At 36.0% G+C, this 26,933-nt stretch overlaps 1 protein-coding gene across 2 annotated transcripts in view; it reads right to left on the reverse strand.

The window, feature by feature from the left end:
• Positions 1-26,933, reverse strand: part of PXDN (peroxidasin) — an 87,490-nt gene that overhangs the window by 30,940 nt on the left and 29,617 nt on the right. Inside the window, exons 3-12 of one of the 2 annotated variants that reach the window (XM_082276819.1) lie at positions 25,207-25,278; positions 18,657-18,728; positions 11,153-11,224; positions 10,507-10,578; positions 9,854-10,023; positions 8,407-8,524; positions 6,177-6,346; positions 4,988-5,260; positions 3,591-3,707; positions 2,194-2,352 (exon numbers count right to left, since the gene is read on the reverse strand). In XM_082276819.1, coding sequence (XP_082132945.1) covers positions 2,194-2,352; positions 3,591-3,707; positions 4,988-5,260; positions 6,177-6,346; positions 8,407-8,524; positions 9,854-10,023; positions 10,507-10,578; positions 11,153-11,224; positions 18,657-18,728; positions 25,207-25,278 — 1,295 coding nt within the window. The remainder of the gene's footprint in view (positions 1-2,193; positions 2,353-3,590; positions 3,708-4,987; positions 5,261-6,176; positions 6,347-8,406; positions 8,525-9,853; positions 10,024-10,506; positions 10,579-11,152; positions 11,225-18,656; positions 18,729-25,206; positions 25,279-26,933) is intronic. The other variant, XM_082276820.1, reaches the window with a different exon arrangement.

Here is a 26,933-nt window from a genome sequence, read left to right on the forward strand (position 1 = left end):
ATGCTGGAGTGTGTCCAGAGAAGGGCTGGTAACAAGTGACAGGACAAGAGAAAATGCCCTTAAGTTGCACCAGAGGAGGTCTAGATTAGATATAAGGAAATATTTTTGCATAGAAAGGGTTGTCAAGCACTGGAACGGAAGTCCAGGGAAGTGGTAGAGTCACCATCCCTGTAAGTGTTCAAAAAATGTGTGGATATGACACTTAAAGACATGGGTTAATGGTGAACATGGCAGTAGTGCTACATTGACAGTAGGACTTGATGATCTTAAAGGTCCTTAACAATTCTATGACCTTATTCCTGATGTCTGCTTCAGGGTGATTTTAAAGTACTCTTAACTTCTAATGTAATAGGCTACTAGTTGTCAAAACCACTTAAGTTCCATTAATTTAGAGCTCTGAAAAAAATTCTGTTAATAGCTGAATCTGTACAAAGTCATTAGAATGAATATTGCATTAACTTCTGTCACTTTTTTTAAGTTTTAATTTTTTTAAGTAGCAAAAACTGCAATTTCTTAGATGAAAAAAGAAAAACCTTCTACAACTCATTCAACTGAGTCTCTTAGCCTGACTTGCTGAGGCACTGAGTCTCAACAGAGCTCCTACCTTTGTTACACCTATGACCCTCAACCCTCAAAACATCAAAAAATCACCTTCAGTTCTAAGGACAGAGTGCACTGTTACCTAAATCCAATGTGAATAAAATTAATGTATTTTTAAACTCTTATTTTCTTCAAATCCAGATTAATGACTGACACTCAGATATCATCATGAAAAGCACATACAAGATTATGACGACATCAAGAATTCTATTTCTGGTGGAACATATACTGATATGTTATTGATGTCATGATACTGATATTCAGCGGGGAGTGGGAGAGTGGGAGGGCTGTGCTTTTACAGAGAAGTATTTGGCTCCACTGTAGACAAACCAAATCTGGCCCTACTGCTAATACACAAATGGCTGTCAAGGACCAGAAACCAGTTCAAACAAGGCATCCAGAGGCAGCTGTCCAGCACTGGGAGGTAAGAGAGTCTGGGTCTGTGGATGTGAGCTGCATCATGCCAGCAAACAGACCTGGACCATCCATCTGTATTCATTAACACTGATTTAACCACAGTGACCAATGACTAGACATTCCTCAGATGAACAGTCCTTTTGTTAGAAGCCCAGAAGAAAAAAATTTCTCATCTTGCACAATTGACAACAGCATTGCAAATAATCTGTGGAGACCTCCAAATTAAGGCTGCATATTCAGCCTTCAATCTTGTATTTACTATCTTTTGATGACTGAATTTTGTAACCTGAGTTGCAAAAAAAAATATTTTATTAAACTTTACTCAGGTCCAGTAAAATTTAACACAGCTAGAAAGCTATAAAACTTTTTTAAACTGATACTTGTTTTATATAATTTTAATTAACATTTTATATAGGTTAAAAAAAATCATCTTAACTTTGACAAATCAGTCTCCTAATACTACTCTTAACTAAGAAAAAAATCAATAGAATTTTTTTTCTGACAAACTTCTAAGCTCATTTGAGCCTTTTTCACTAATATACATTTTAAAACTAGGTCAGTAAAAAGAAATGCTTTGAATTACATTTTATCTCCTTGAATTCAGTTAAACATCCAAGTACTTAAATAAATTATGAATGTTCATATGATTATAATTTATCCTAGAAGTACCTTACTTAGATTTAATTGAAGAAAATCATAAAAATGAGTTTTGGGTTGGTTTTTTAGGACTTTTTTTTTGCCAGGTTTTTTTTCAGTATAAGGAATTACTTTTCTTTGAGAAGTTCATTCTGCTTCTGTAAAATAAAGTGTTCTGGTTTTGGACATAAAACGTTATGTTAATAACACTATTTAACTAACAGCATAGAGCCTTATTGGAACTAGACTTTTCACAAAATAAAATATTTTCCCAAGCATAGGAATACTGTCATCCTCAAAGCAAACCTCCACTTCTTACCAAAAATCCACTATATCAGATGAACCTCCTTCCCAGAAGACTGTTCTAAAGGAATGATACCCTGTACAAATACTGGTAAGTATCCAGACATGTTATTTATTGGAAACCACCCGGGATCTAAAAAGGCATGGACACAAGCACACATGGTACCGTGCATTTTAGTGTAAGCTTAAAACTTCTTTTTATTTTTTCTTCCCAGCAGCTGTACATGGAGAACATACCTCGAGGCTGTACAGTCAGGTATACAACGATTCGCTGAGATCCAATAATGTTGACAGCTTGGCATTCATACTGTCCCTGGTCATGCAGAGCAACCCTGGAAATCCTCAGGGTTCCAGAGGATAAAACTAAGTGTCTTCTGTCAACAGACAACTGGCCTCCTGAAACACACAACAGCATCATTTGCTCTTTACAGCAACAAAGTCCATTTGTGTCAGAAAAAGGGAAAACCAGGAAGTTTTAACTTTGATAAAACACTGGAAAAAATTAAAGTTTCTTTAAAAAAAACAAAACAAAACAAAAAAAAACAAACCCCATAAAAAAAACATTAAAAAAAACCCAGAAAAAAAACTAGAAAAAAAGTTTGAAACCTTCACTTCTAAGAAGATAAACATGAAAAGAAAACAAATTATACATATGCACACAATCATAATCCTGATATTTTCTCTGTTTGTAGTAGAAATAAGTATTTTCATTTAAGGAGCATGCTAAAGCATCCAAATGAGAAGGCATAAAAACACCAACATGTGTTACTGTTAATTACATATTATTGCCATGTGTGTAAGACACAATTCATCTCATGTGCCTAGGCCTAGAGAATCCACAGAAAAATACACATGGCCCTGAAATTAATGGAATATAAAAAAAATGAAGGCACATCAGTGTGTGTACCCTATCCTCCCTTTCTGGACATTTCATTTGACTGGAGTAGTCTAAGTAGAGGGAGAAACAGGGACATTATCAGCATCAAAATTATCAACAGTTTGTTAAGAATCTGCTTTATGTACCATAGTTTAGAATTTCCTAAGAGTTGTTCTGCCTGCTCTATTTCACTTGAATCAACCAGAAATTTTGCTTACCGATAAAACATCCACTACAGTATTTCTTCCTGCTGGATTTGGCGTAATGCCTTTAGAGCCAAAACTTGATAAAACAGTCAGCAGAGTGCACCCTGTTTTGCCTGCCAATGTGCATTAAGTGACAGTGATGCTGGCACACTGGTGCCAGTTACAGGCTGGACTGTTCTGAAGAGAGCACATCCCACCTTATTTCAGACCTCCAGTTAATGACAGCCATCTCCATTTCTTCTGCAGTACAACAGCAGTGATACATATTGCTACATGTAATTTGCCTCATATTTCTTAAACATTTATTATTGGGAATCTATTATGGACACATATATTTTAGTGACTCTTTTTTACTTAATAATGAAAAATGTGTGGGCAGCTGGCTTCTGTAGGACACCTTGCCTTTCTCAGCTAAAGCAGAAAACGAACTGTTCCCTTCAGAGACTGAAGAATCTAAACAAATACATGTGGTTCTTTTCAATAAAGGAGTGATTCCAATATGCCTGCTAAATTATCCTAATAGTTTAAAAGTAAGAATGGAACACACTTACCTCCTTTAGTCCAGGCAATAACAGGCTGGGGGTAACCTTTTGCTTCACAAGGAAAGTCAACAGTTTGTCCCTCAATCACTGTTTTGTCTTGTGGAGTGACAGTAAACTGAGGTAGAGCTACCAAAGAGAAAATAAAGCTGTTTAAAAAACCAACTGAAAAATGCATGACTAAATTACATACTATTTCCTGTGTAAGTTGAAATAGTTTATACTGGTGGGAAGAGAGATGCTAATGGAATTCTTTTATATTGTGACTCCTAAAGAGAAGAGAGTTAGGGCAGCCACTTGTGCAAAAGGAACATCTCCCTCAAAACCTGGCCCTGATGTCAGTGAAGACATGGGATCTACTGTCACAGTTCCAAAATAAAAGGTAAGACTTGTAGAATCAAACTAGAGTGTTCCCTGGATTAAAAATACTTTCTTCTCTTTGGCTCAGAACTTCCCAGCTAAATTGTGAAGAAAATGTAATGTAATCAAAACCTTCCTGAGCTGCTTGTTTTCTTCCATGAATGCAATGAGTGGAGTGTGGTCCAGATTCTGCAGCAACACTGTGCAATACCAATGTGAGAAGTGATTTGTTCAGCTCTCAAAACACAACTATCAATTGGTAAATAATAAATGAATGAACCACACAGACAAGTTGCTTTGTACAGCTTTAGAACTCATTAACAAGGCATTTGAAGTCTTAACAGTTTGCCAACTAAGGACTTTATCATGAGAACAGAAGCAAACTAAAATTTGAAGGTTACTCAAAGTATTTTGGAAATAAAAGTTCCAGCATGAAAGTGTTTGCAAAAAATATTATTTATATATACAGGAGACTTTTGATAGATGTTCTCAAACACTTTATAATCACACTAGTGACATGTAATACCAAAATTATTGCGATCACAAGTTCGAATACTTTGACTTTTGCTTTGCAGAAAAGCTGTGCTGATGCCTGTGCTGGCAGAATGATAATTTCTATCACACTCAGCAGAAAATGTTCCCATATTCACTGAAGTATCTACAAAAGAAAAGTAGCACAGATCTGTATTCAAAACTCCATTTCTAGTTCTCCAGGCACAAATTCTAATCTCTAGCATTGCTGCCTGTTACAGAAAATATTTAATCATTCAAAAATTTGACACTGCTTGTTTGTTCCTCCATGCAAACAAAACATAGGAAATGAACATTTGAAAAAATCAAACTTCTGACAATAATCAATGAAAATTTTCAGGGAAATAGTATATAATATCTTACTCTGTGTGAAATGTATAGCAACATCCCTATGGACTACAACAGTACAATTAAAAGCAAAAACCCTGATGTTTTTAGTTTGGCTCTTTCAACTCAGAAGAAAAGACAAACCCACACAATATCAAGTAATATGTATCTCCTAGCCTAACATTATTTACCTTGGACTATGATGTAGGCAGTCGCATGGATGTTATCTACGCTGTTAGTTGCAAAACAGGTGTACTCGCCACTGTCCTCCTGCTTGACATTTTGTATATAAAGTCCTCCTGATGGAGTTATTGTGACTCGAGGGTCGTTTGGTAGAGGGGTTCTGTCGCCTTTGGTCCAGGTAATTCGTGGCTGAGGGTGCCCAGTTGCACTGCACTCCAAGGTAACACTCTCTCCAACCAGCACTTCGGTATTTTGTGGGTGAATCACAAAACTTGGCCGGGCTGTGAGAAAACAGCAATGCCTAAATGCAGCTTTTAGCTTGCACAGCTCTAATTTAGGCAAATATAGTCTATAACTGGGGACACCTAGGGGGGTTTTAATAGCTTTGTTCCAGCATGTTCCACCATGTTCTCGGTGCAAACTCTGCGTTGCTTTAAGTCTAATCTAACTGCAGACGTCAGTAGATAAAAACAAAAGCTCATAATTGCACTGATGTTTTTTCTCAACTCTCATTAAAATAATTTTCAAACTTTTTGCTCTCCTACACTGATCTTTATAAAGGTCTCTTCAGAGGCATGGATATTGAGACCCAGAAAACAAACAGGCTAAAAATTGCTGTAAGCGCACAACAGCCAAAACTGATTAAGTGACATTTTAAGTAACTTTTCTCAAGTACATGAGTAATTTGCAGTGACATTTTAAGTTTACCTGATGCTGTGTGTCAAAACAAAATGTTCTCACAGCAAAGTCTGTGTTTTAAAAACATTACAGTCCTGGACAAGAATTTAGTCCTTGCAAACATGAGGCCTTGCCTAGACAGAGCTAAAAGGTTCTTGAGCAAGGATGGCTGCACAGAGTGTGCCGAAGCTTCCAAGAGTGGCCTGTTCAGCAGCTTGTGGTTTTCAGGTATCCAGAGAGAACATTATTGCATTGAGAAATGTTGCAATGTAATGATCTCTTTTCCTAACCCTTCTAAAGCCTACAATACAATTATCAAAATTGGATCTACAATAAACATTAATTAACCAGCTGAGTTGCATTTTTGTTCTAGGGATGTTAAAGCTTCATGATCTAGTTCTTAAGATGCTCAAGCCCAACAAATCTACATGTCAAGCACCCAAGTATTTTAATTTTAAACAATCTTATTATGAAAAAACTCTTCATCTGAATGCAAAATTCAGACTTAACGTTCTTTACCTGGTGACTCAAAGTATCTAAGAGTAACTTCCTGAGTTTTCACTTCTCCAGCCACGTTTTTTGCCATGCACTGGTAAATGCCTTGGTCTTTTTCTTGAGTATTCTGAATCATCAATGTGCCATCATCTAGCAAGTTTAGACGGGAATCTTCTTTCATACTGAGCTCATTACTGAGAAGAAAAGGATCTGCTAGAGTTAAACCTTTAAATCACAAGTACAGAAAACTGCCAAAAAATAAAACCCAGGAAAATAAACAAATTACCCAAAATAACTTGCGGGGGGAAAAAAAGAGTTTTACTTTGTTATAAAATAATAGAACTTAAAATTTTCTCCTAAAGAGAAGAAGAGGAAAAACAAAACATGACACAATTTTGCTTATGCAAGCATTACATCTTCAAAAAGAAAAGCCAAAACAATTTTATGAGGAAAAGCTTACAGGGAAAAAAGTGAACAAAATACACATACTTGATCTTTAAAAGGCTGTTCTAGTTGGCAAAACAATTTAAACTTTTTCCACTGGAAGTATGTCATGCAAGTTCAACATTCAAGATACTTTCTACTACGAGAGAGGTTAGTTGCTATAAAATCATCTTTATGCCAACCTCTGCCTGGATTAGGAGCACTAATGAACCTGATTCTAATTTGTACTGGTTTAAAATATAAGTTAAGATCATGTCTTCAGGCTACGTCATGGATGAGTTTCTGTGACGTTAACTAAGTCTTAAGGGGTTTTATTAAAGGAACTGTTTCTCAGTCCACCCCTCACTACATGATGAAGAAAGCACAGAGGAGGGATGAGATCACACCTCCTATGTACAAAACCCAGCCTACTGATCTATTCAACATACTCCTCATCAGGCTTATGGCTTTTGACTGAAATCTTGCCATATTCAACTACTTTGCAAACAGCTTTGCTCTCATTCATGCCGCCAGAAAACAAGCCAGTCAATAATCCCTCACCCCAAGCTCAAATTTCTTCTTAAAACTCATGTGTATTCTGAATAAGTTTTCTTTGTGTATTATAAAAAGTACATGAGCCAGAGAAAATTTTAATGAAATAACTATACCATTCAAGTTCATGTTCTTGACATACTTCATAAATGCTGTACCTTTGCTGCGCATGGGATTCTCACTGACATCAGCAGGAAGATACAGAACCAGGACTCTACACCATGCCATTTTATCAGCAACTAACAAACTAAAATGCTTTATATAAACTGTAAGGGAATTTATGTTCCAGGTCAGGTTCTCCATTTGTATAAGAACATTATTAAGCCAAAGTCTGATTTGCTGATGGCAAACTCACAGTTCATGCGTCCATTGTAAGTTCACACCAGTTTAAGGGGGAGATGTGCAGACACAAGGCTGGTTCAGCTGTGCTGTGCCCAGTGCTGCTGGAGGGAGCCAGGCTCTGGGCACAGCCTGAGCAGCCACTCTGGAGCAGGCTGGCCCTGGGCTGTTGAAAGATAGTCATCCTTTATAGAACCTTCCCATGTTCTAAGTGGTGAGGAAAAGATATGTAGCAGGTTGCCCAGACAACTTGTTCTATCTCCACCCTTAGAGGCTTTTAAGACCTATCTGGATAAAGCAACCTGGTATAATCCTGCTTTGAGCAGAAAGCTTCAATGGAGACATCCTCCAACCTGAATTACACTACAATCTTACGATATAAGGACTTGCCTGCCCTCCATGTACCAGTTTGAGGAGCCTGGAAACTGATGTCTCTCTTCTCCTGGGACAGAGCTACACATTGGAGGGAAGTGGCCTCTGAGAAGCTAGGGCTCCAGAACGTCATTCTCTGAAACTTTAATTCTATCCAGCTGGAGTCCTTAAAAAAAAGTAGCTTTTGCTGTGCCCCAAAACATATGAAAATGCTAAGTAATCCACAGACTGTACATGCAACATGTCCACAGTGGATTGCCTGGTACTTACATAAAAATGATTTAGTATTACAGGTGTGAGCAGCTTTGCAGGTATACTGCAGCTGAACATCTTACAAACAGTGTTAGAGTAATACTATTTTCTAGTTAGCAGCTCTTAAGTGTTTAGAATTACTAATAAAAAAGATATGGGCCATTATTACTTCATATGCTTATTTTAATTATAGCAAGTTTTTTCTGTAACTATTTCATATATTAGCATATACAGCACATGGACATGCACCCAAAATGCACACACACACAGGCAAATGTACTTACATCAAGTTTCTCTCTTCCTCTTTTATACTTACTTGTTTCGAAGCCATATAATTTCTGGTTTAGGATTGCCTTCAGCCCTGCAAGTGAAGTACACTGTATTCCCTGAGGTAACGTCCACATCCTGAGGCTCTGATGTAATTCTTGGCCTCTCTATATCAACAATAAAATGTACAAAGAACTCTTACTTATTTTAAAACTACTAAAAACTGGTAAATAAAAATACTACCATACATTTTGTAAAAAATATTTTTTCACAAATGTTTTGACTTAAAATATGAACATGCTTAGGATTAAATGCACTTTTCCCTGTGCAAAAGCAACTGTGGGATTTCTGACCTCCTTCATTGTTCCTTAGGACCTTTTAGCAGACTAGAAATAGATTGCACAAATTTGTATCAGGTTCTAAAGTGGCTGTTTTATTTATTTGGACAGAGACTCAAATTGCCTATGAAGGAAAAACTTTAAAGCAGCAAGTACAAGTGCCATTTAAAATAACTTCCTCTAGATAAGTATCAGTGCATAACTTGCCTCACAGAATAATTTGTACAGCTTGCTTCCTGCAGCTTCCATATTCAGGCTCCTTAGATATGCAAAGAGCTTCTAGGATGCCATGTGCATTATTCTTGCACCAAATTCCCTTTGTACCATCTCTCTCAAGAACCTTGTAGATGCTTGTGGTCATAGTTCTCATGATCAGAGTTATATCCAACACATAACCAAAAGGAAAATTTACTTATTTTATACCTTGGCTTCATTATGCAGGAGGACAGTCAAATGCCCATAGCTTGATGAGAAATCTACATTTTGATTTCAGAACACAAGTGGTGCTGGGCCAAGACCCGGGGTGCTCGTGGGGCCAAGCTTTTGCACCCCGAGGGTGAAGGAATACAGGCAAACATAAAGATTACCAAGGTGCTTGTCCATTAATCCTCAGTGACAGAGATTTCAGTGCCTGTGTAGGGCACTCCTTGTAATTATTACTGAGTAAAAAAATAATTCAGTGGCCCAACCCCGATTCCTTACAACAGCAACAAATATTTTAAAGGCAAGAACTGTGTCATCAGGAGCAATTCAGTAAAGCTTCTTTCTTTTCTTTCCCTTGTATAGAAGGGAATAAAGGACACCAAACAATATTAATGCAACACCATAGATTCTAGCTGACAATCCTGTTATGATCAGAACTGAAATATAAAAGGGAAAAATAAACTCCTTCAGGATAATCACCTTTAATTCTTCAAGGGGAAATTTCAAACGGTTACTATTTGTTTCTTTAAAGACAGGCTGAAGGGTAAAAGCAATCAATTCTGTCAGAAGCACACAAAAACAGAGAAGGAACACAGAGAGATTTCTGGAAATAACCAATATTAACCAGAGGTGGTCAGTGTTTTCAAATAGAACAATAAATTCTAGCCCTCCAAAAATACACAGTTTAGGTACATGCAACCCATTAAAGAAGAAATCAGGAAGTGGCAAACTCACCACAGTTCAGTTCTTCTGGTGTTATCGTGGCCACTGATCTCCCCTGGATCCTCCGGGGATACTCACAGGTAGCTGCTGCTTGAGCATTACCCGACTCCGCGTACGTCTTGAGCAGCTCCGCCAGCCACAGGATTTCACAGTCGCAGTGAAGAGCGTTGGAATCCAAACGCCTGCACAAAACAAGGAGCAGCCACAGCTCTGTTAGTAAGCCTCAACCACTCTGCTAGGAACAGCACGGTTCTGTAAATGGAGCAACACCTCTATCTGTGAACACAGACAATAGCCAACATGCCATACTGGTGATGCTAACTTGCCTATAGGTGTTCTGGTAGTTTTTGTTAGAAGAATGTGTATTATTTTTACCACACAAAGAACAATCCATATATATTATTTAGTCTATAAAACAATGATTACAAATAATCCCAATATAGGAAATAAACTTTAGTCAGTAACTAAAGAAAATAGATATGAAACAATGTTCTCAATCTATGCACATAAACAACTGGAGTACCGTTGAAAAAAAATATATTTAATATTTAAAACAATTACACTATAAAAGGCATTTGGAAGGAAGATAAATATTGCAAGAGGAGATACAGTCTAATTGGGTTATTTAAGATTTCATTAGTTCAATAATAATTCAATTTACTTACAGTCTTTTCATAGATTCTAAGTGACTAAATGTTCCAGGAATCAAATGAGCTATTCTGTTGTTATGCAAAAACCTGTTAAAAACACAGAAATATGCATGTAATAATTCAGATTTTGTGATGCACTCATTTCATTTACATTCTTCTGGACGGTTTTCAAGAGAAAGTAATCTAAGAAAATTTAAGAAAAAAAATTTGAACCTGTTCAGCAACTCATTGTCTGCAATTTTTAAGTGGCCTCCAAGGTGTACTTGGGTGTGTCCATGTGGGAAAAAAGAAGCCGTAAGTAACCACAAGGAAGGGAGTCCATAAACATTCAAATGAGAAATTTAAAAAAAGGGTACTAAATAAATTGTCTAGTTCTTCATTCATAACATTTATTTTAGCCAAACATGAATCACAGATCTTTGGGAAATAGTTTTGCAAAAGAAAAATATACCACAGGCAATGCTCACTTCTGCATTCCTCTAAGGTCAGCTTCACCAAAGTGCTCTTGGAAAGACTATGTAGTAGTTACAGCAAAAAAACTGGATTAAAAACAATCTATGGCAATGATAAAAATATTATTTTTTAGTTTCAAACGCTTGATTTAATTCAAACAAGGAAGCAAGCTGCCTTCTGAATCTTACCCCAAGAAAAACAAACTTACAGCCTTTCAAGTTTTGGAAGATGAGTAAAGGATTCAGGTTCCAACGTTTCTATCTGATTAAAGTGCAGGTACCTGAAAATATGTTAAACAAAAAGAAAAATACTGAAACAATTTTCTTAATGAAGGTGAAATATTTTAAAGAATTTATTGTTTCCATGCTGTTTACAGATCTAAATGGCCATAGTGATGTAGCAGCTTTTTTCTGTTACCATCTGAATCTCACACTTGAATCTGAGAAATAAAAGACATGACAAACAAAGAAGGGTTTGCATATCACTACATTGCATGTGTGTGTGTGTGTACATATATAAGCAAAAAACCCCAAACATTGCTTTGGAGATTTTGGAGATAATACTTTGAACACTATTTTGCCAAGTCTAATGTTCATTGTATGCATGCTTGAAAAAATTTATTGAAAGGAGAAAATTATTATTTTTTATAAGAAAAATGTTACAGGTTATTTAGCAAACATTTACAGTTTCCAGTAGAATAACATTTTTCGTGGAAAAATGTTTTCATTTCAGTGAGTGAAAATTTCAAAAGATGCTGAGAAGTAACCTTCTCTAGTCCATGAACACTGGCATTTAAAGCTGTGAATGCTCTCAAAACCGTATTTGTAGTATAAACCCAAGTTTGACTAATTTTACTTTAGACAAAGGGCTTCCCAGCAATTGGCGCTGTTTGATGCTCTGTTGATGCTTATGTAAGCTATCAGTATTACACAACAACAAATCCACACAGCTTTTAATCCTGTAAAACTGAGAAAGTTAGTGTAACAAGACAATTAGCCAGACTATTAATCTGTAACTGTTGTGAAAATGGACTGCAAAGGCAGGATCATTCCAGCAGCGACTATTTTGTGGAGATACTCCTTAACCTTGCAGATGAGGAAACAAGATGTAATAGATAACACTGGCACAAGGAAGTATGAAAATTATTTATAAACTTTGGATCCTGGTTATATCCAATGTATTCAAAACTCCTTAGGTTTCCTATTTGACCTCTGACAAACTCAGGAACCTCTGGAGAATGTGCATATACAGAAATCACTGTGGTCTGAAGAACAAAAAAGCCCGTCATTTGAAAACAGTGAGAACAACTCAGAGCTCAGTATCTCCCGAAAAATCAATCCCTCATCATGAAAAGGGCAAGGACACAGGGATTTGTCTGTGCTGAGCCAGACGGCGGCTGCGCAGAGAGGAGAGAGGGAAGAAGCGGCGATTCTGGCCACGGCCTTGCAGGGAGCCCTGGAAGGCGCGCGCAGAGGGAAGGCAGGCACGTGCCTGGCAGCCTCCCAGGCCGAGCGCGAGCCAGCGAGCGATGCCAGGGAGCAGTGAATGGGGACCACAGAAAAAGCCAATAAATCAGCACAGGAGTGATTGAGCACATCAGAGTGTCAAGTCTGCCTACTGCCAATGCCACGCATGGCCACAGAGTATATTGAGCATAGAGTATGGTCTTGTTAGCATAAATAATCAAGAACTACATCACCATGCTGTGACTGCCAGTTTTCGTCTCCTCTTTGAAAATACAGGGTAATTTCTTCTAAATTAAAATGAGAGATCTCAAAGGCAGATATTTCCTGCAAGGTTCATTAGATTTGCCAGCAGAGAGAAGAGAGACCTCAGTGAGGAAGGACTGCCAGGACAAAGACTAGGCATGGCCCAGCCATGAGGTGGGCAGGCACAGCTTGCCAAGAGCCAGGGCTCTGCTCGTCCACCTTCCAGCATCAGCAGCACTGGGGAGGGGGCAAGGCAAGGTGGGGATAACTGCAATGCAAAAGGACAAAGGGAAAAACCAGGCACAACTATATGGTTTGTTACTTCTGAAGCAGCTTTCATTTTGCAAAAAAATTACATACACTACTTCTTTTGCAGGCAGCAGTGATTTTTTCCTTTTCAACATACTTAAATTCTACTTGCAATTTTATGCTTCATGAGCACCTGGCAAACACATCTCTTTATATTCCCAATATATCAATCTCTTGTACTTCTTTGGCATTGACAAGGCAAGATTTGTAGGCACCTCTTATTAGAACAACAAATAATATTGGTAAAAGCAGACACATTGAGGCACACAACCCCTTCTTCAGGGCCACAAATCAGAGGTAAAATTAGAAAGAGAGAAAAAGAACACCTCTCTCAGATGGTTTAAGTAGAGTATACATAGCTAAACTCAAAGCAGCAGCCCATAATGGCTGTTTAGTACTCAAGACTATTAAAACTGCAGATGTAATGAATACTTTATGTGCCTGAAAACTCATCTTGTTTTTCCAAACAAATTTAAAAAATATCTCTGTTATAAACCTTGCCTTGTTTACAACGCACATCATCACAGATACAAATACAATAATTCAGATGCTGAAGAACATTGTAACAGTTAACTTTACCTCATAAGATATTACGCTGTTTAAAGTAGCTCAAAAAATCAAATCATGAAATCCAGCTGAAAAATACTCTTAACTGCTTCATAGCAGTTGGGCTACACAAGCTAGTTGGGTTTTTCAGGTCTTAAATTATGACCTAAAAAATCCTGAGCAACTTATCATGCAATTTATGAATAGAACAAGGTATTAAATATCTGGCCAAAATAATTACCAAGTGTAATTCAAAATAAATAGACGCAGACACCAGATTGTATTCTAAGTCTATAATAAAGAGAATAAAAAATTCTTGGCATTATGACCTACACTTTAATCCTGTTTTATCACTTGGGTTTATCACTTCTGTTATTTTCTTCTATGTAGCATATTAATGTTATGTAAAAGTATATTTTAATATTTTAATTAATATAATTTCTTAAATTTAAAATTCACTTTAAAGGTAATCATATTCAGGAAATAATCTCACACCGGCATATCTTTATAGGCATCTTTTATGTTCAGAGTAAAGAACACTCTAAAAATAGTAGTATTATGTAATAAATTAGATATTAAAAAGACTTCCAGAATGAAAATTGAAAGAAAAAGCATGCAAGAGTGATTTTTAAATACCTATGTGTCTTTCTGTTTTAATTCTAAACTCACTATAAAGAATTAAACAGAAGGAAAGGAAATACTTATAGGGGAAACAAGTCTAAATGAAACACACCAAGAGGAAAATAAGGATTTTATCAAATAAGCATGGTATGGATTTTCTTTCTTATTATTAATCTTGTAAGACAAAAATTTACAGTAAAATTCAGTCCCAGTGGCATTTTTCACAGCACTAAATTTAGTATTGTATTTTATGTAGATTTGTATTTTTTGTGGGGGAGGACTTTTATCATATATGCCAACCGTTCTTTTTCTAATAGTATCATCACATCTTTGGGGAAGTACTTACTAACCCGTTAACTGAGCATAATCTATGTTCTGAATATTCAAACAGCATGTTTGCCATTTGGGTTATTTGAAAGAGAATGAACAAATATATATTTTTCACATTTATCAGAGCTTTCCCTGCTCAGGGACAAGAAGTAGCAGCTTTAAACCACAAGGAAAAAGATTTAAATGTATGTTGTGGTAATGATATAAAATGTTGGAGCAGGATACTTAAGGAGATTATGGAATACTCTCTAAGGACTTTTAAAATAAGGCTAGATGAGTATCTGTTTCCAGTTTGTTGTCCCTAGCTGATCTTATTGTAGAATAATAAGGATATACTTCTCAAGGCCCCATCATACCTTTTGGGTTTGTTTGTTTATTAATTAATTCTCTTTCATTATTCCTTCCCATAGATAGTTTAACAGCAACTTTACACAGACTCCACTGTCTTACATGTGCATAACTGCTGACATACAGTTATGCAAAAATCAGGGACTTGTACTATAAAATAAGACAAAAAATAGCAACATTTCAAAAATACTGAAAATTGAATTGAGGGAAATAAACTTAATATAACAAACTGCATCACTATATGTTAGTTAATGCTTTTTGTCTATTAATTCTCCCTAAATATGTGTATATGTTTGTAAGCTACGTCATAACTAATAACAGCTTATAAAGAGCAAAATTAGTATGCTAATATGAAAGTTAAAAGAAAATGCATAACTAGGATTAGGTAAACAGATTTAATAATTCCATTAGTGTTTGGGGATCCCACCACTTAAATACTGGGGAGTACACTTTTTGTCCCTGATACATACAACTCATAAGCTGAGATCTCAAAAATATGCCAGATATTTGGAAGAAAAGCAATACACATCTGGAAATGGACTCCATTTAGAGTTAGATCTTAGGATTCAAACTCATGACCTCCCAGGCAGGGTATTTGCGACATTTCAGGTGGGATTCAGTTGTCAAGCACAGGCACACAGAGGCACAGAGCAGTTGTCTAAGCCCAAGCATACAGAGGCAGCCTTCCTTGCCTTTCGGGTGTTCTGTCTGCCTTCCGGCTGCTGCTCTGAAAAAATGTAAGTTTCCTGCAGCTTTCTGCTGCCTTTGCCAGACCCAAACATATGTCTTGCAGATTTAACGGTGTCTAAACTGGTACTAAGCAGCTACTTTTCATCAGCTGACTCTGTCCCTTCATGCCAACCACAGGTGAAAAGTTAGCTGATGAAATATGTATGGCTCAATGTGTTCAAGTATCTAAAACTGCCGATTTTTCTTCAGAATCTACCCTAGCACAAACGGGTTTCAAGATCTGATTCAAAGATCTTATTCCCTTGGCAGAAATTTCCAAAGGAAAAGCTATTTTGACTACATCAGCAGCTAAGAATTCTGCCGCAGAGGTTTAAGGAGGAACCTGCCAGCTGCAGTAAATACTTGGGGGTTTTTGTCCCTTATACATGCAACAGGCCTCCTAAATCTAACTACATTTAGTTTTTGTTAAAACAACAATAATCACCAGAAATGTGTTTGCTTTACTTTTTAGGTATGTTTTAAAAAAGCAACTATCAGTTGAATTCTGCTTCACTGGAGTAGAAGAAATTGCTATGAAACAAGTCTTTCCTTGAAATGTAGTCTACTTCTGAGAACTCTGCTGAACATTGAGAAGAGCATTTGGCTAACACAACCAGTAGCAAAATGTGTTTGATAACTTGAGGCCACAGAGACCCCAAATGCAGAAACATCGACTTAGTAGGCAATACCATTTAAAACTGAAATCAGGACACTTGGGAACTTGTTTGCCAAGAGTAACTCTTGTCTTTTCAGCAGTTTTTCTCCAAAGATAGTGTGATTAAACAGACCCTGTAGAATCAGAACATATGTTTATGCTAAAGATGCATAAATGCCAAATCTTTTACTAACTAAAAATCTCAAAGAGTACTCTTCATTAAATTGATTTCTGTGCCTGCCACTGGCTTCATGTGCTCCCATTTTCCCTCCTGGCAAGCTCTCTGTTTAGGAGAGAAGAAGAAGAGCTCTAGAAAGCAGTGAGCTCTGCTGCAGGCACAGTGGGGAAGTACCTGCCCTCCACCCCCTGGGAGCTGCAGGTGCTGCCATGACACATGGGCAGGCAATGAGCACTGACTGTCCCAGGCTCCATTTCCATACTTCCCAGCTAGAGATCAGACTCAAACCCTGAGTTTGAAATTTAATTTCATACTGAATAATGTTGATGTCTCAGAAGTTCGAGCTTAAGCTGATACAGTGTGATATCTCCATAGGCAGAGAGGCTTAACTGCCACATAGTGGAAAAGTGCACCCAGAAGGTGTTAATATTTCAAAGTGATTTATGTTTTCCAGTCATAACAGAGATCAACAGGAAAAAAGAACAAAAGAAAAAAGGACAAACGTTGCCACTTGCAGTATATAAGGCTTGTGGCATGAGGAAGAACATTACTTTGGAAACATCAGTAATTCAATAAATGGGCCTCAGTATTTGAAATTCTACACAGAAATTAAATATTGCTATTAGCATGCAAGTAAGCCCTACCAGTTGGTGTAGTATGGTGCAGTAATAATTTCTAGAGTAAAAGGAGGAGGAAGAGAAAGGTGTTAAGGAAAATAATCATATATTTATATATATTTTATAATTGATACTTCTATATTATAGATAAACTCTTCCTTCAAAAGGTATCTGTTGCACTCTAAAATGAGCATGCATGATTTTGTACCCATATGAAGTGTCATTTTATTTCATATATACTCTATGTCTATTAATATCCATTAGAGGTTTATAGCAACAAGGAAAATGGTACATATAGAGAACTTGTAATATACTGATACCTTTCAAGAGTTTAAAAATTTATATTCAGCCCCCAATTTATACACTACAAAACTCATTGGTTGACTACTGTTATTTGGTAGTAAACCTGAAACAACTACACATTGACAGTTTTTTCCTTTTTCTAAACATTACCACAATGAATGTAGAGCAATGCTTTCTGATCATAGAATCATACAATTGTTAAGGCTAGAAAAGACGTTTAGGATTTTCAAGTTCAACCATCAACCTAGCACCACTACCATGTTCATCACTAAACCATGACTTCAAAGTCCAGTCCTTTCTTGAACACTTCCAGCAAGAGTGACTCCACTGCTTCCCTGGGCAGCCTGTTTCAATGCTTTACCACCCCTTCCATAAACAAATTTTTCCTAATATTCAATCTAAACCTCCCCAGGTGCAACTTGAGGCCATTTCCTCTTGTCCTGTCACTTGTTACCTGGGAGAAGAGACCACTCCCCAGCTCACTACCACCTCCTTTCAGGTAGTGGCAGAGAGCAATAAGGTCTCCACTGAGCCTCTGTTTCTCTAGACTAAACAACACCAGCTCCCTCAGCTGCTCCTCATAGGATTTGTGCTCCAGCCCCTTGACCAGCTTCACTGCCCCTCTCTGGACTCATGCCAGCACTTCAATGTCTCTCCTACAGTGATTATAAAACAAAATATAGTTGAACTTAATGGAATCAATACAACTGGGTTTTGTCATGCTTAGGACTGCATTCCTCATTCTTTTTCAGTAGAAATTATTCTTCATTATACAGGAAAAGAAGTTTGATTTTAATCAATCTTTCTGGAGGACATTACTGAAACATCTACACTGTAAATGACAAACTTCCTTACTTTTTAAACATCTATATATGGAAATGATTAACACATATAAATAATAGCAAGGTTTTTATTAAAAAATCTATTCTTGTTTCAAAGTATAACAAAACTGGGTTAAACTTCAAGACGCTAATTGAGCTTTAGTTACACTGCATAAAACAAAGTACTGCAGTCAAAGGAATTGTGATATTATAAAAACCTACAGAAATGAAAGCAGAATCTATCTCTAAGCAATACACATTAGTTTTCGACATTTCCCACAATAATTCTCATTTGTCAAAGCTATGTAACAATGTATAGGGACATCAGGAATGCAAATCACAAACAAAAGATAAACACAGAAATGAGGAATTTGACACAGAGATCAATTGTGGTTTTTTCACATGCAAATGATTATGGGGCTCTCTGCCCAGCCCAGGGAGTGCAGACATGCAGAGCATGCAGGTAGGATGTATGGATCAAGGCGTGCACTTTTCCTCTGCAGGGGAACCATGGAGATGACAGCACAGAAGAGAAAAGGCACTTACAGTTGTTCTAGAGAGGCAAGTCCTTTAAATGCTTGCCTGTCAATTGACTGGATTTCATTCTTGTACAAATAGCTGAAACAAGAAACAATCAGTAATATTAGTACACAAACAAGAGCTACATGAAGGTGGAAAAGAAGAATTAAGTTGACATGTGAAGACAGTTTTTCAACTACATATTAGAAAAAAAAATACAAATCAAAAACTAAAAACATAAAAATATTCTGTCCTTGAAATTTCATCCCCGATGACTACTAGGAAAGACAAAAGTCTGAGGCCTTGAAGGCCCTGAGGCTAATACTCAGATGGTCCTGGGCTTCCCAGTGCTCATGGTATTACTTACTGGATTTTTGTCCCTTGTTTTCTTGATTGGTTTGCCAAAAGTCAAACTAAATTCAACTCAGTGGGACAGAATTGCATTAGAAGTGCCTTTACCGGAACACAGCAGGGATGCCACTGGCCTCTTGTTTTCTTTAAAATGTCTGAATACTGGTACAAATACTCAAATCATGATAGAGTGAGTCTTTTTCTGAACTTGGAGAACAAACAGTGAGAAATTTCTGTAACTCCGTCTGTGTCACCTTTTGAATATTTACCAAAAAATACAAGTTAGAGTATTGGTATTGCATCCATAAAGCAGCACTGTATATTTGTTCTATCAGTGTGTAGAAGGTGGACATTAGGTCCCCATGGATACTCTATAATATAAACAGAACAAACACACAGAGTATCAGTATGATCACGTGTGTTGTCTACACCTTTTGAATAGAAAGAAACTAAATCAGGAAGGATCAGTGTATGTGATCATGTTCATCATGCTCTTAGCAGCAAGGATAGTTTAGGGAGGGGTATTGGAGAAAAATCACAGTTTAGCTGATGACTACAGTTTCTGCATGGAGGCAGCAAATGAAAATACTTGGGGGGTTCAGTGTCAGTCACTCTTCTTGTGTTAGGATAGGAACAGGTTTGCAGTTAAGAACTTTTTCACAATTATTTGATAAATGATTTGAAACAAAGTTAATCAGGCATGGGTTTCTATGAAAAGGGGATGAAGAGACTTTGTACCAGAAATGACTTCATTAGCAGGCATCTTATTAGTAGTGGTTTTGGGTTTTCTATTATTGCAGTTTTCAGTAACTTACTGGAAATATTGCAAACTCCTTTTGATGCAACAGAAAAAATACTGGCTCTGCTGGAGCTGGTGGAAGTTTTTACATTGATGTGACAATGGGCAACATTTCACAATAGACCCCAACAAGGAAAGAGGTTGTAGGTATTTAATGTTCAACTAATGACAACTTTGGGGAACAGTAAGGAGTAGTATCCTTCCTTTGAGTCTAAATTAACTTTTCCAATGCACTGCTTGCTGAGAATCCAACACATTAATATACAGACTCCCGTGTGCTTTATTAATGTAGATATGCATCTGAATAAAAAGCAGAGTTCCTCCAAGAACAGGTAACATGGAAGTAAAAATTTGTGAGGTTTTTAAAATACTCAAAAACCAGAAAAAAAATACTGTTGTGAAATTACTGTAAAAACTTTAAAAATAATTTGGAAACAGTGAGTATAAATTCATTACACATTTTATATGTGGAATTGGTTTTTATTCTATTTGAAAAAAATTATTTCATGAGTATTAAAATATTTGTTTTGACTCAGATTTACTAATTTATTTGAGGATCACAGTCATTACAATGTTATGTCTCCTTAATATTCCTTTCTGTTTGATATTAAATTCCTATCTTGCTTTCCTGTGAGAATTTTATTTTCACTACTTAGAAAATTTCAAGGACTGAGCAGCTGAAATGTTATTTATCTTTCTTAATACAGTTAATTCCACTTGGCAGTGTGGAAATCCCTCTTATTTCTGAGTACTAAACTTCTGGTCAGACCAGAGAACCAAAGTGAGCTTAGACAGTTTTGATAACCACCCTCAGTTAATTATCTCCTGTGGGCATTTCAATAATTTTATACAAAAACTCTGAATTCATCCGATTTTTAAAAAAGTTTTACCACAATCATTCATATAACTGGTATTTACTCTCTGCAGACAAAAGAAGGCAGAGAGTGAAAATCAGAGGTGAATCAGACTGGGATAGTGACTGTAGTATTGCAGGCTTTTACCACCATACTGCAGGGAAGGGAGGCAGCCTTTAGGTGCTCTTACCAAGCCACTGCAGTGAGCCTTTACTTGGGATTCAGCTTTAAACCAGAGCTTTTCCCATTCTGACCAGAAAACCCTCAGCTGCAGGAAACTCATCCAACCTCAGTCCACCATATCCTCCCTTCACAGAGAAACCCCAGCAACCTCAGGGCTACATGGTCTATGACAAATGTGTTAACCAAACTTCCATTTAATTGTGCAGCTGTTTCACTGAGGATAGTAAAAGAAAAAAAAAAAAATTTGCCTAATGGAGAGAGACATGACAGAATACAAAGCACAAATAAGTACCACTCACAAAAAATATTCATCGCTCTAAAATGTTACTGTGCACATACAATGTTATACAAGTAAAACTTTGTAAATACTGCTAAATTTTGACATCAACATTCTCAAAATTTATCTCAGTTATATCATCAGAAAACAAATTTAGTACAATTAGGGAAAAAATAATTTGTCATTTAATTTACCTATAAGCTCTCTTACAAAACTGAATATCAGAAGATGAATAAACAGTGGATTAAGATGAAAAACGGATATATTCTATTAAGACATTAAATTATTTCTGGACAGTTACTAATACCTATTTTTAGAAGTGTTTTTTTTTTTTTAAAAAAAAGAGCATTTTTTCCAGAAACACAAGCAAGGCTGCTAGAGATCAGAGGTACTGGTCATATACTTAGGAAATGAACCAGTAGGTAACCAGTTACCGGAAAATTAGGGAAAAAAAGTAGTTTTCATTTAAAAACCTGCTAGATTTCCTATGAGGATATTATTGGGGGTTTCCTTTTTTGTTTTTTTAATGTACCAATTAAAAATCATGTGATTCAAGGAAAGTAATATCCAAATATATTTGTTTGGAACTGGAGGGAAAAACAGGCAAAAAGTAACAGCAGTATCAGGCATTGTAGAGTTAAATCTCACACATAAACAAACATCCAAAGACAAGTTTACCTAGGAACATGAAGGAGACAGTGGAACCAGCAACATGAATTGCAAAGAAAAGAGATCTAGAATCACTGGAGGTGCCCAGAGGAGAAAGTAACATGACCAAGATAGCAAGAGCAGCAGAAGGCACAGAAGGAAATGTGACGATCTCATTCTGAAAGGGTGAGGTCAGAAACTCTGCATTTTGGCCAACCTATACCACATCATCTACCACTATTACTTCATTCACCAGACACAAAACAAAACTTGCATGCTTCCTGTTAGCATTTCTGGAACTGATACATTTCATACAGTCTTAATTACCATTTACAATATGCTTGTGGCAATACTTTCATGTCTGTTTCCTCATCTATCCATTTCATACCAAGTGAACATGCAAAGTTGTTGACACAGTTAATTTCATTCCCAATTCTATTTCTTTCACTTCCTTCATGCTATCTTCTAGCTTACTGCTCTGTAAATGTCTAATACCTTTTCTCTCTATCTAGAAAGGTTTTTTTTAATAGTTAATCTATATTATATATTTTTCTTTATCTCCTCCTGGATTATTTCATTTTTACCTTACCTTCATTTTTTCCACTTCTGATTCCAAATCCTCTAATATTCTACATGTTGAAATGGTAATAATGTGTCTACCCTCAATTCCCAACTCTTCTCTCTTGGAGAATAAACTGTTGACTTTTAGGCTTAGGAAGGATTATCCTACCAAGCTTCCACAAATTTACCTGCATCTATATTATAAGGTTGGGAAGCATACTAAAGAGCCTTATTGCCAAGACTACGGGATAGGAAATAAAGACAGATGGACAGAAAGGCAGAGAAGAAGAAAGAAAAAGGAAAAACTGTACCGTCTTAATTTCACAGCATAACAATGATTACATTTCTTTATTTAAACCTTTAGTATATTAATACAAAACCAAATTATTACCACAAACAGCACAGGAAAATCACACAAAACTGCTTTTATAATTGTCAAAATTTCAATTACATGAAGAACAAGATAATAAAAAATCCTAAAAAATGGTTAAAAAATTGTATGTATACAACTTTCTTTTATGATGTAAAGGCCAACTTTAACAGTGATTAATATTTTTAATGCACAGAAAATTGAGAAAATATCTTTATTCTTTGTCAAAATGGGTTCTTCAGGTAGCTAATTCTGATAACATATATTCCTCATAAAACTCTAAACTCAACTTCAGTAAGGAATAGTACAAAGAAGCATTTGAAAATCTTGATTTAGACCCTGCTAAAAAAATTTTTCAATTGAAAAAAGCAAAAAAGCTGATCTTCAGCAGTCATACAGGAATGGATCTTAACATCTATCTCTCAGAGACTGGCTTTTAAAAAAAACCCCAAATATGCTGTGTTATACTTTATATATTTTATCTATAAATATATAATTGCAAATATTTTTACTTAATTTTATATAGGCATGTTTACTAATTGTTATAGATTTTATATTTATATATACTCACATTTTGCTAAATCAGAGCCACTGAGAAATTACAGGATTTTTAAAATTAGTCAGAAAATTATACATTTTCAGAAGCACAAGCAATCCAGTACAAGTTCTCATAAGAACACAAGTAACAGGATGGATCAATGATCTAGTTCTATGAAACATGACAACACAAGTTAGGTTTGCAAATACCCACAGGACCAGATGATACTCAACCTCAATTTTTCCATATGATTTGACTTTATAATAGTACATTCTGAGCAGTATTTCTCACTTTGTACACTCTCTCCCCCCTAATTTCTACTTTAGTGGATCCTATTGGAAAGAAATGTTCTGGTTTGTCCCCTTCATTTCACAGAATACAGTTAGCATTCAGTTACTCAGCTGAAACTTTCACTGCTGAACAGTATTGATTTGTTACATTTAAGCCTTCTGTATTGATAACCTGACCAGTACCAGAAATGTTGTAACTTTAAGGCTGTACAATTTAAACATTTCTATCACAGCCATTGAAACAGGCAAAAAAACCCTTAAAGTTTATTTCTGCAAAAACCCAATAGTTTTAAAGAGCTCTCTGCAGTTGAATAAATTACTACACTGAACATTATATTTAAATTTTCCAGAGAACAACAGGAAAGCAAAAAGATCTTCCTCTTAACAATACTGACAACCATTACTACACATATATGAAAACATCAGAGTTCAGTTATTTCTTTTCACTCTGTCATTGAACTGAACACACTGAGTAGTTGAGCTTTGTTTCAGGTTTACTACAGCTAGGCAAAAGCAAGCATGTGAAAACAAAGAACTAATAGGAATCAAGAAAAATCTTTGTACAGTTGCTGACTATGGAAAGAAGTTTAGCAAACCTCACTTAGTAAAACCTTATATACTATGCTACCAGAACCATCATACAAACATATCTTGTAACAAATACAATTATCATGGACTTTAATCATTCATTGGCAACAGTCTGTTCAATATTCTTTTCCCTCCTATTTTGTATAGGTTAAACAATTTCATTACTGAAAGACAATACACACAAAAATGAGAGCAGGAAATGTAATCAAGCACAACTTGGAAAAACAGATAATGTGTCTACACAAATATATGCGATTTTCTCCCTTCTCCCACCTCCTTACAGCTCTTCAGGCTGCATGCTTGGAAACTACATGGAAAATTCACCTTCTGAATTGTTTCCAAAGCAATGAAATCTCAATGTGACCTTTTTTTTCTGTACAGTCATTCAGGCAACCATCAATCAATACTCCAAGAGAATGGAGTGGAACTTTTTAAAATGACACCCCATAAGGTCGACTCCAGAAACTAGAGCTGAGAAACCATGACAACTTACTATGCAGCTTTAGTCTATTATACAGACAAAAATAACACTTTTGATGCCTTTTGTTTACTCATATAATTCATACTCTTGGTATGTTTCTTAAAAATGGAAGAAGTTAGGTTTAAAATATACAGGATGACTGAAGACCTAGAACTAACAGCAAATCATATACATGCTCTGGTATTTTGAGTTTGACTGAATTTTTCACTTATGAATTCAGTGAAAAATGGAGGGATAGCTAATAAGCTTACGTATGTTACAAGCTTCTGCAGACACAACCCTTGGACTAGCAACTTTTAAACCACTCTCCAAAACACAAAAAGAACCTGTGTGAAGATTTCACTGAACCATTGAAAAGGTGGTTTCCTACACCTATCAATGTATCCCTTTTTAAATTATAAGTTGCATATAATAAACAGCAACTACTAATTCCATTAAATTTTATTGCCTACAGATATCAGTCTTTTATTAGCAAATACTTAGAGAAACACAGTTGCCCCCACCCCATAAATTAATTTCACAGACTTTCAGCACAGTTTATCTCCTGATATAGTGAGTCAGATAGTAATCACCATCTCACTTCCCACTGAAGAAGGTGTTACACAGTGATGAAGAATGTGACACTCATTTAACTTACAGATATTTCAGATTTTCAAGATCTTCGAATGCCCCACTAGGAATTCTTTTGATTTGATTGTTGTTTAGAAGCCTACAAAAAGAAATAAACAACCATTTGTTTTAACATAAAGAAACACTAGGGGAAAAAAAGTGTAAAAGCAGGTGCAATATAGTAATAAATAGAAAATGCTTTTCTCCCAAGAGTAACTGTTCGAGGAAAAAAAAGGTTATATGCTTACAGTTGCTCAACCACTACCTTGAAGGTGAAAACCTGAAAAAAATAGACAGAATTTTAAAAAAATAAGAAAAAATATTTTAAAAAATAGTATAAAAACAGAAACAAAGATAAACAAAAAGCCAAACCCAAACAAAAAAACCAAAAAAACCCCCACCCAGAAGTGGAATAATGTGCTTTTTGCAGGTATCTGATATGTAGATGAAGGGAGGGGGGGGGGGAAATCTTCCACATCAAGTCTACAGATCAGTTTGAAACTGATAAAAATTATATTGACAAAGATTTGTCACTAGCAGGTGCATTAAAGTGATTTTTCCCAGCTGTTTCTTAGCAATATCTTGTGTACTGAGTCCTTTACATCGTACAGGAACACAATTGTCTGTATGCACAATTTCCACTCATCCATCATAGACTAGTTTTACAAAGAGAAGGGAGCTCAAACTTAGTGCAACCTGTTTTTATTTGGGACTTGTGGATATCAGATCAGTGATTTGGACAGTTAAAACTTGAGCTGGATATCTAGCAGAAATTGTAACTTAAAACTGGGGATGAACTGCAAATAGAGGTATGATCAAAGGAGACTGGAAATAGGGACAGTTTGTAAGAATATCTTGGCAGCACAGATTTGGACAATATACTTTTGGGGGGAAGGTCCTATAATTTCTTCTGGTGTGAATATAGAGTACAAGATGTGTCAGTATGTTTGTCGTGATGTGCCTGCAGACAAATAGTGATCCAAAGCTCACTGATATCACTACTGTATTTCAGTTCATACACTACTTGTGTTCTGGGAAACAGTCACATTTGCAATCATAAGTTATGTACATTTAAAAGTCAAAATAACTTTCTATCTTAATTCCTCCTTGTGCCTGCTAATACATTAAAGAAGAGAAACATGCATGTATTTGTTTTAAAAGTGATACCTGAAGATATGATAGAGGAGATACAAAGTTAAAATGATAATACTTATACTAATTGTATTATTGGTTGTAAAAGCTCTTTCAGAAAGACTTTTCTTCACAATCGTATATTATAACAAAGACCTCCATGAAAAGCAGCTCAGTAGGAACAAAACCTTCTGATTCCTGCCAGTCCTGGTAAGCCCATTAAAATAGGAAGGTTCAAAACATTAGAGTTTGTCAAATATTTTATAACTGTAACACATTTGCACATGTGAGCCCTTGAACAGCTTTTTTGTAACTCCGTGGTTTATTGTGTGATATTCCACCAAAGCAATATAGTATGATGTCAAAAAAAAATTATACAGTAACGGGCTGCATTTTTCACTAAATTCAATTAAAGTATAGTAACACGATACTAGTATGCAAATAATTTTCTTTCTTATTTTGATAGACATACACCTGGTTTGCCTTCAAATATTTTGGTCCTCACTCCCACTTCTCTCACCTGTGTAAATGTTAGAGCTCAAACTACTTACCTGTGGAAAGTGAGCAAATATGACACATTATCAAATTAATCATATTAAGTCAAAAGGGAAAGGGTCTCAAGGT

Source organism: Coloeus monedula (assembly GCF_965178545.1).
Source record: "Coloeus monedula genome assembly, chromosome: 2".
Lineage (NCBI taxonomy): Eukaryota > Metazoa > Chordata > Aves > Passeriformes > Corvidae > Coloeus > Coloeus monedula.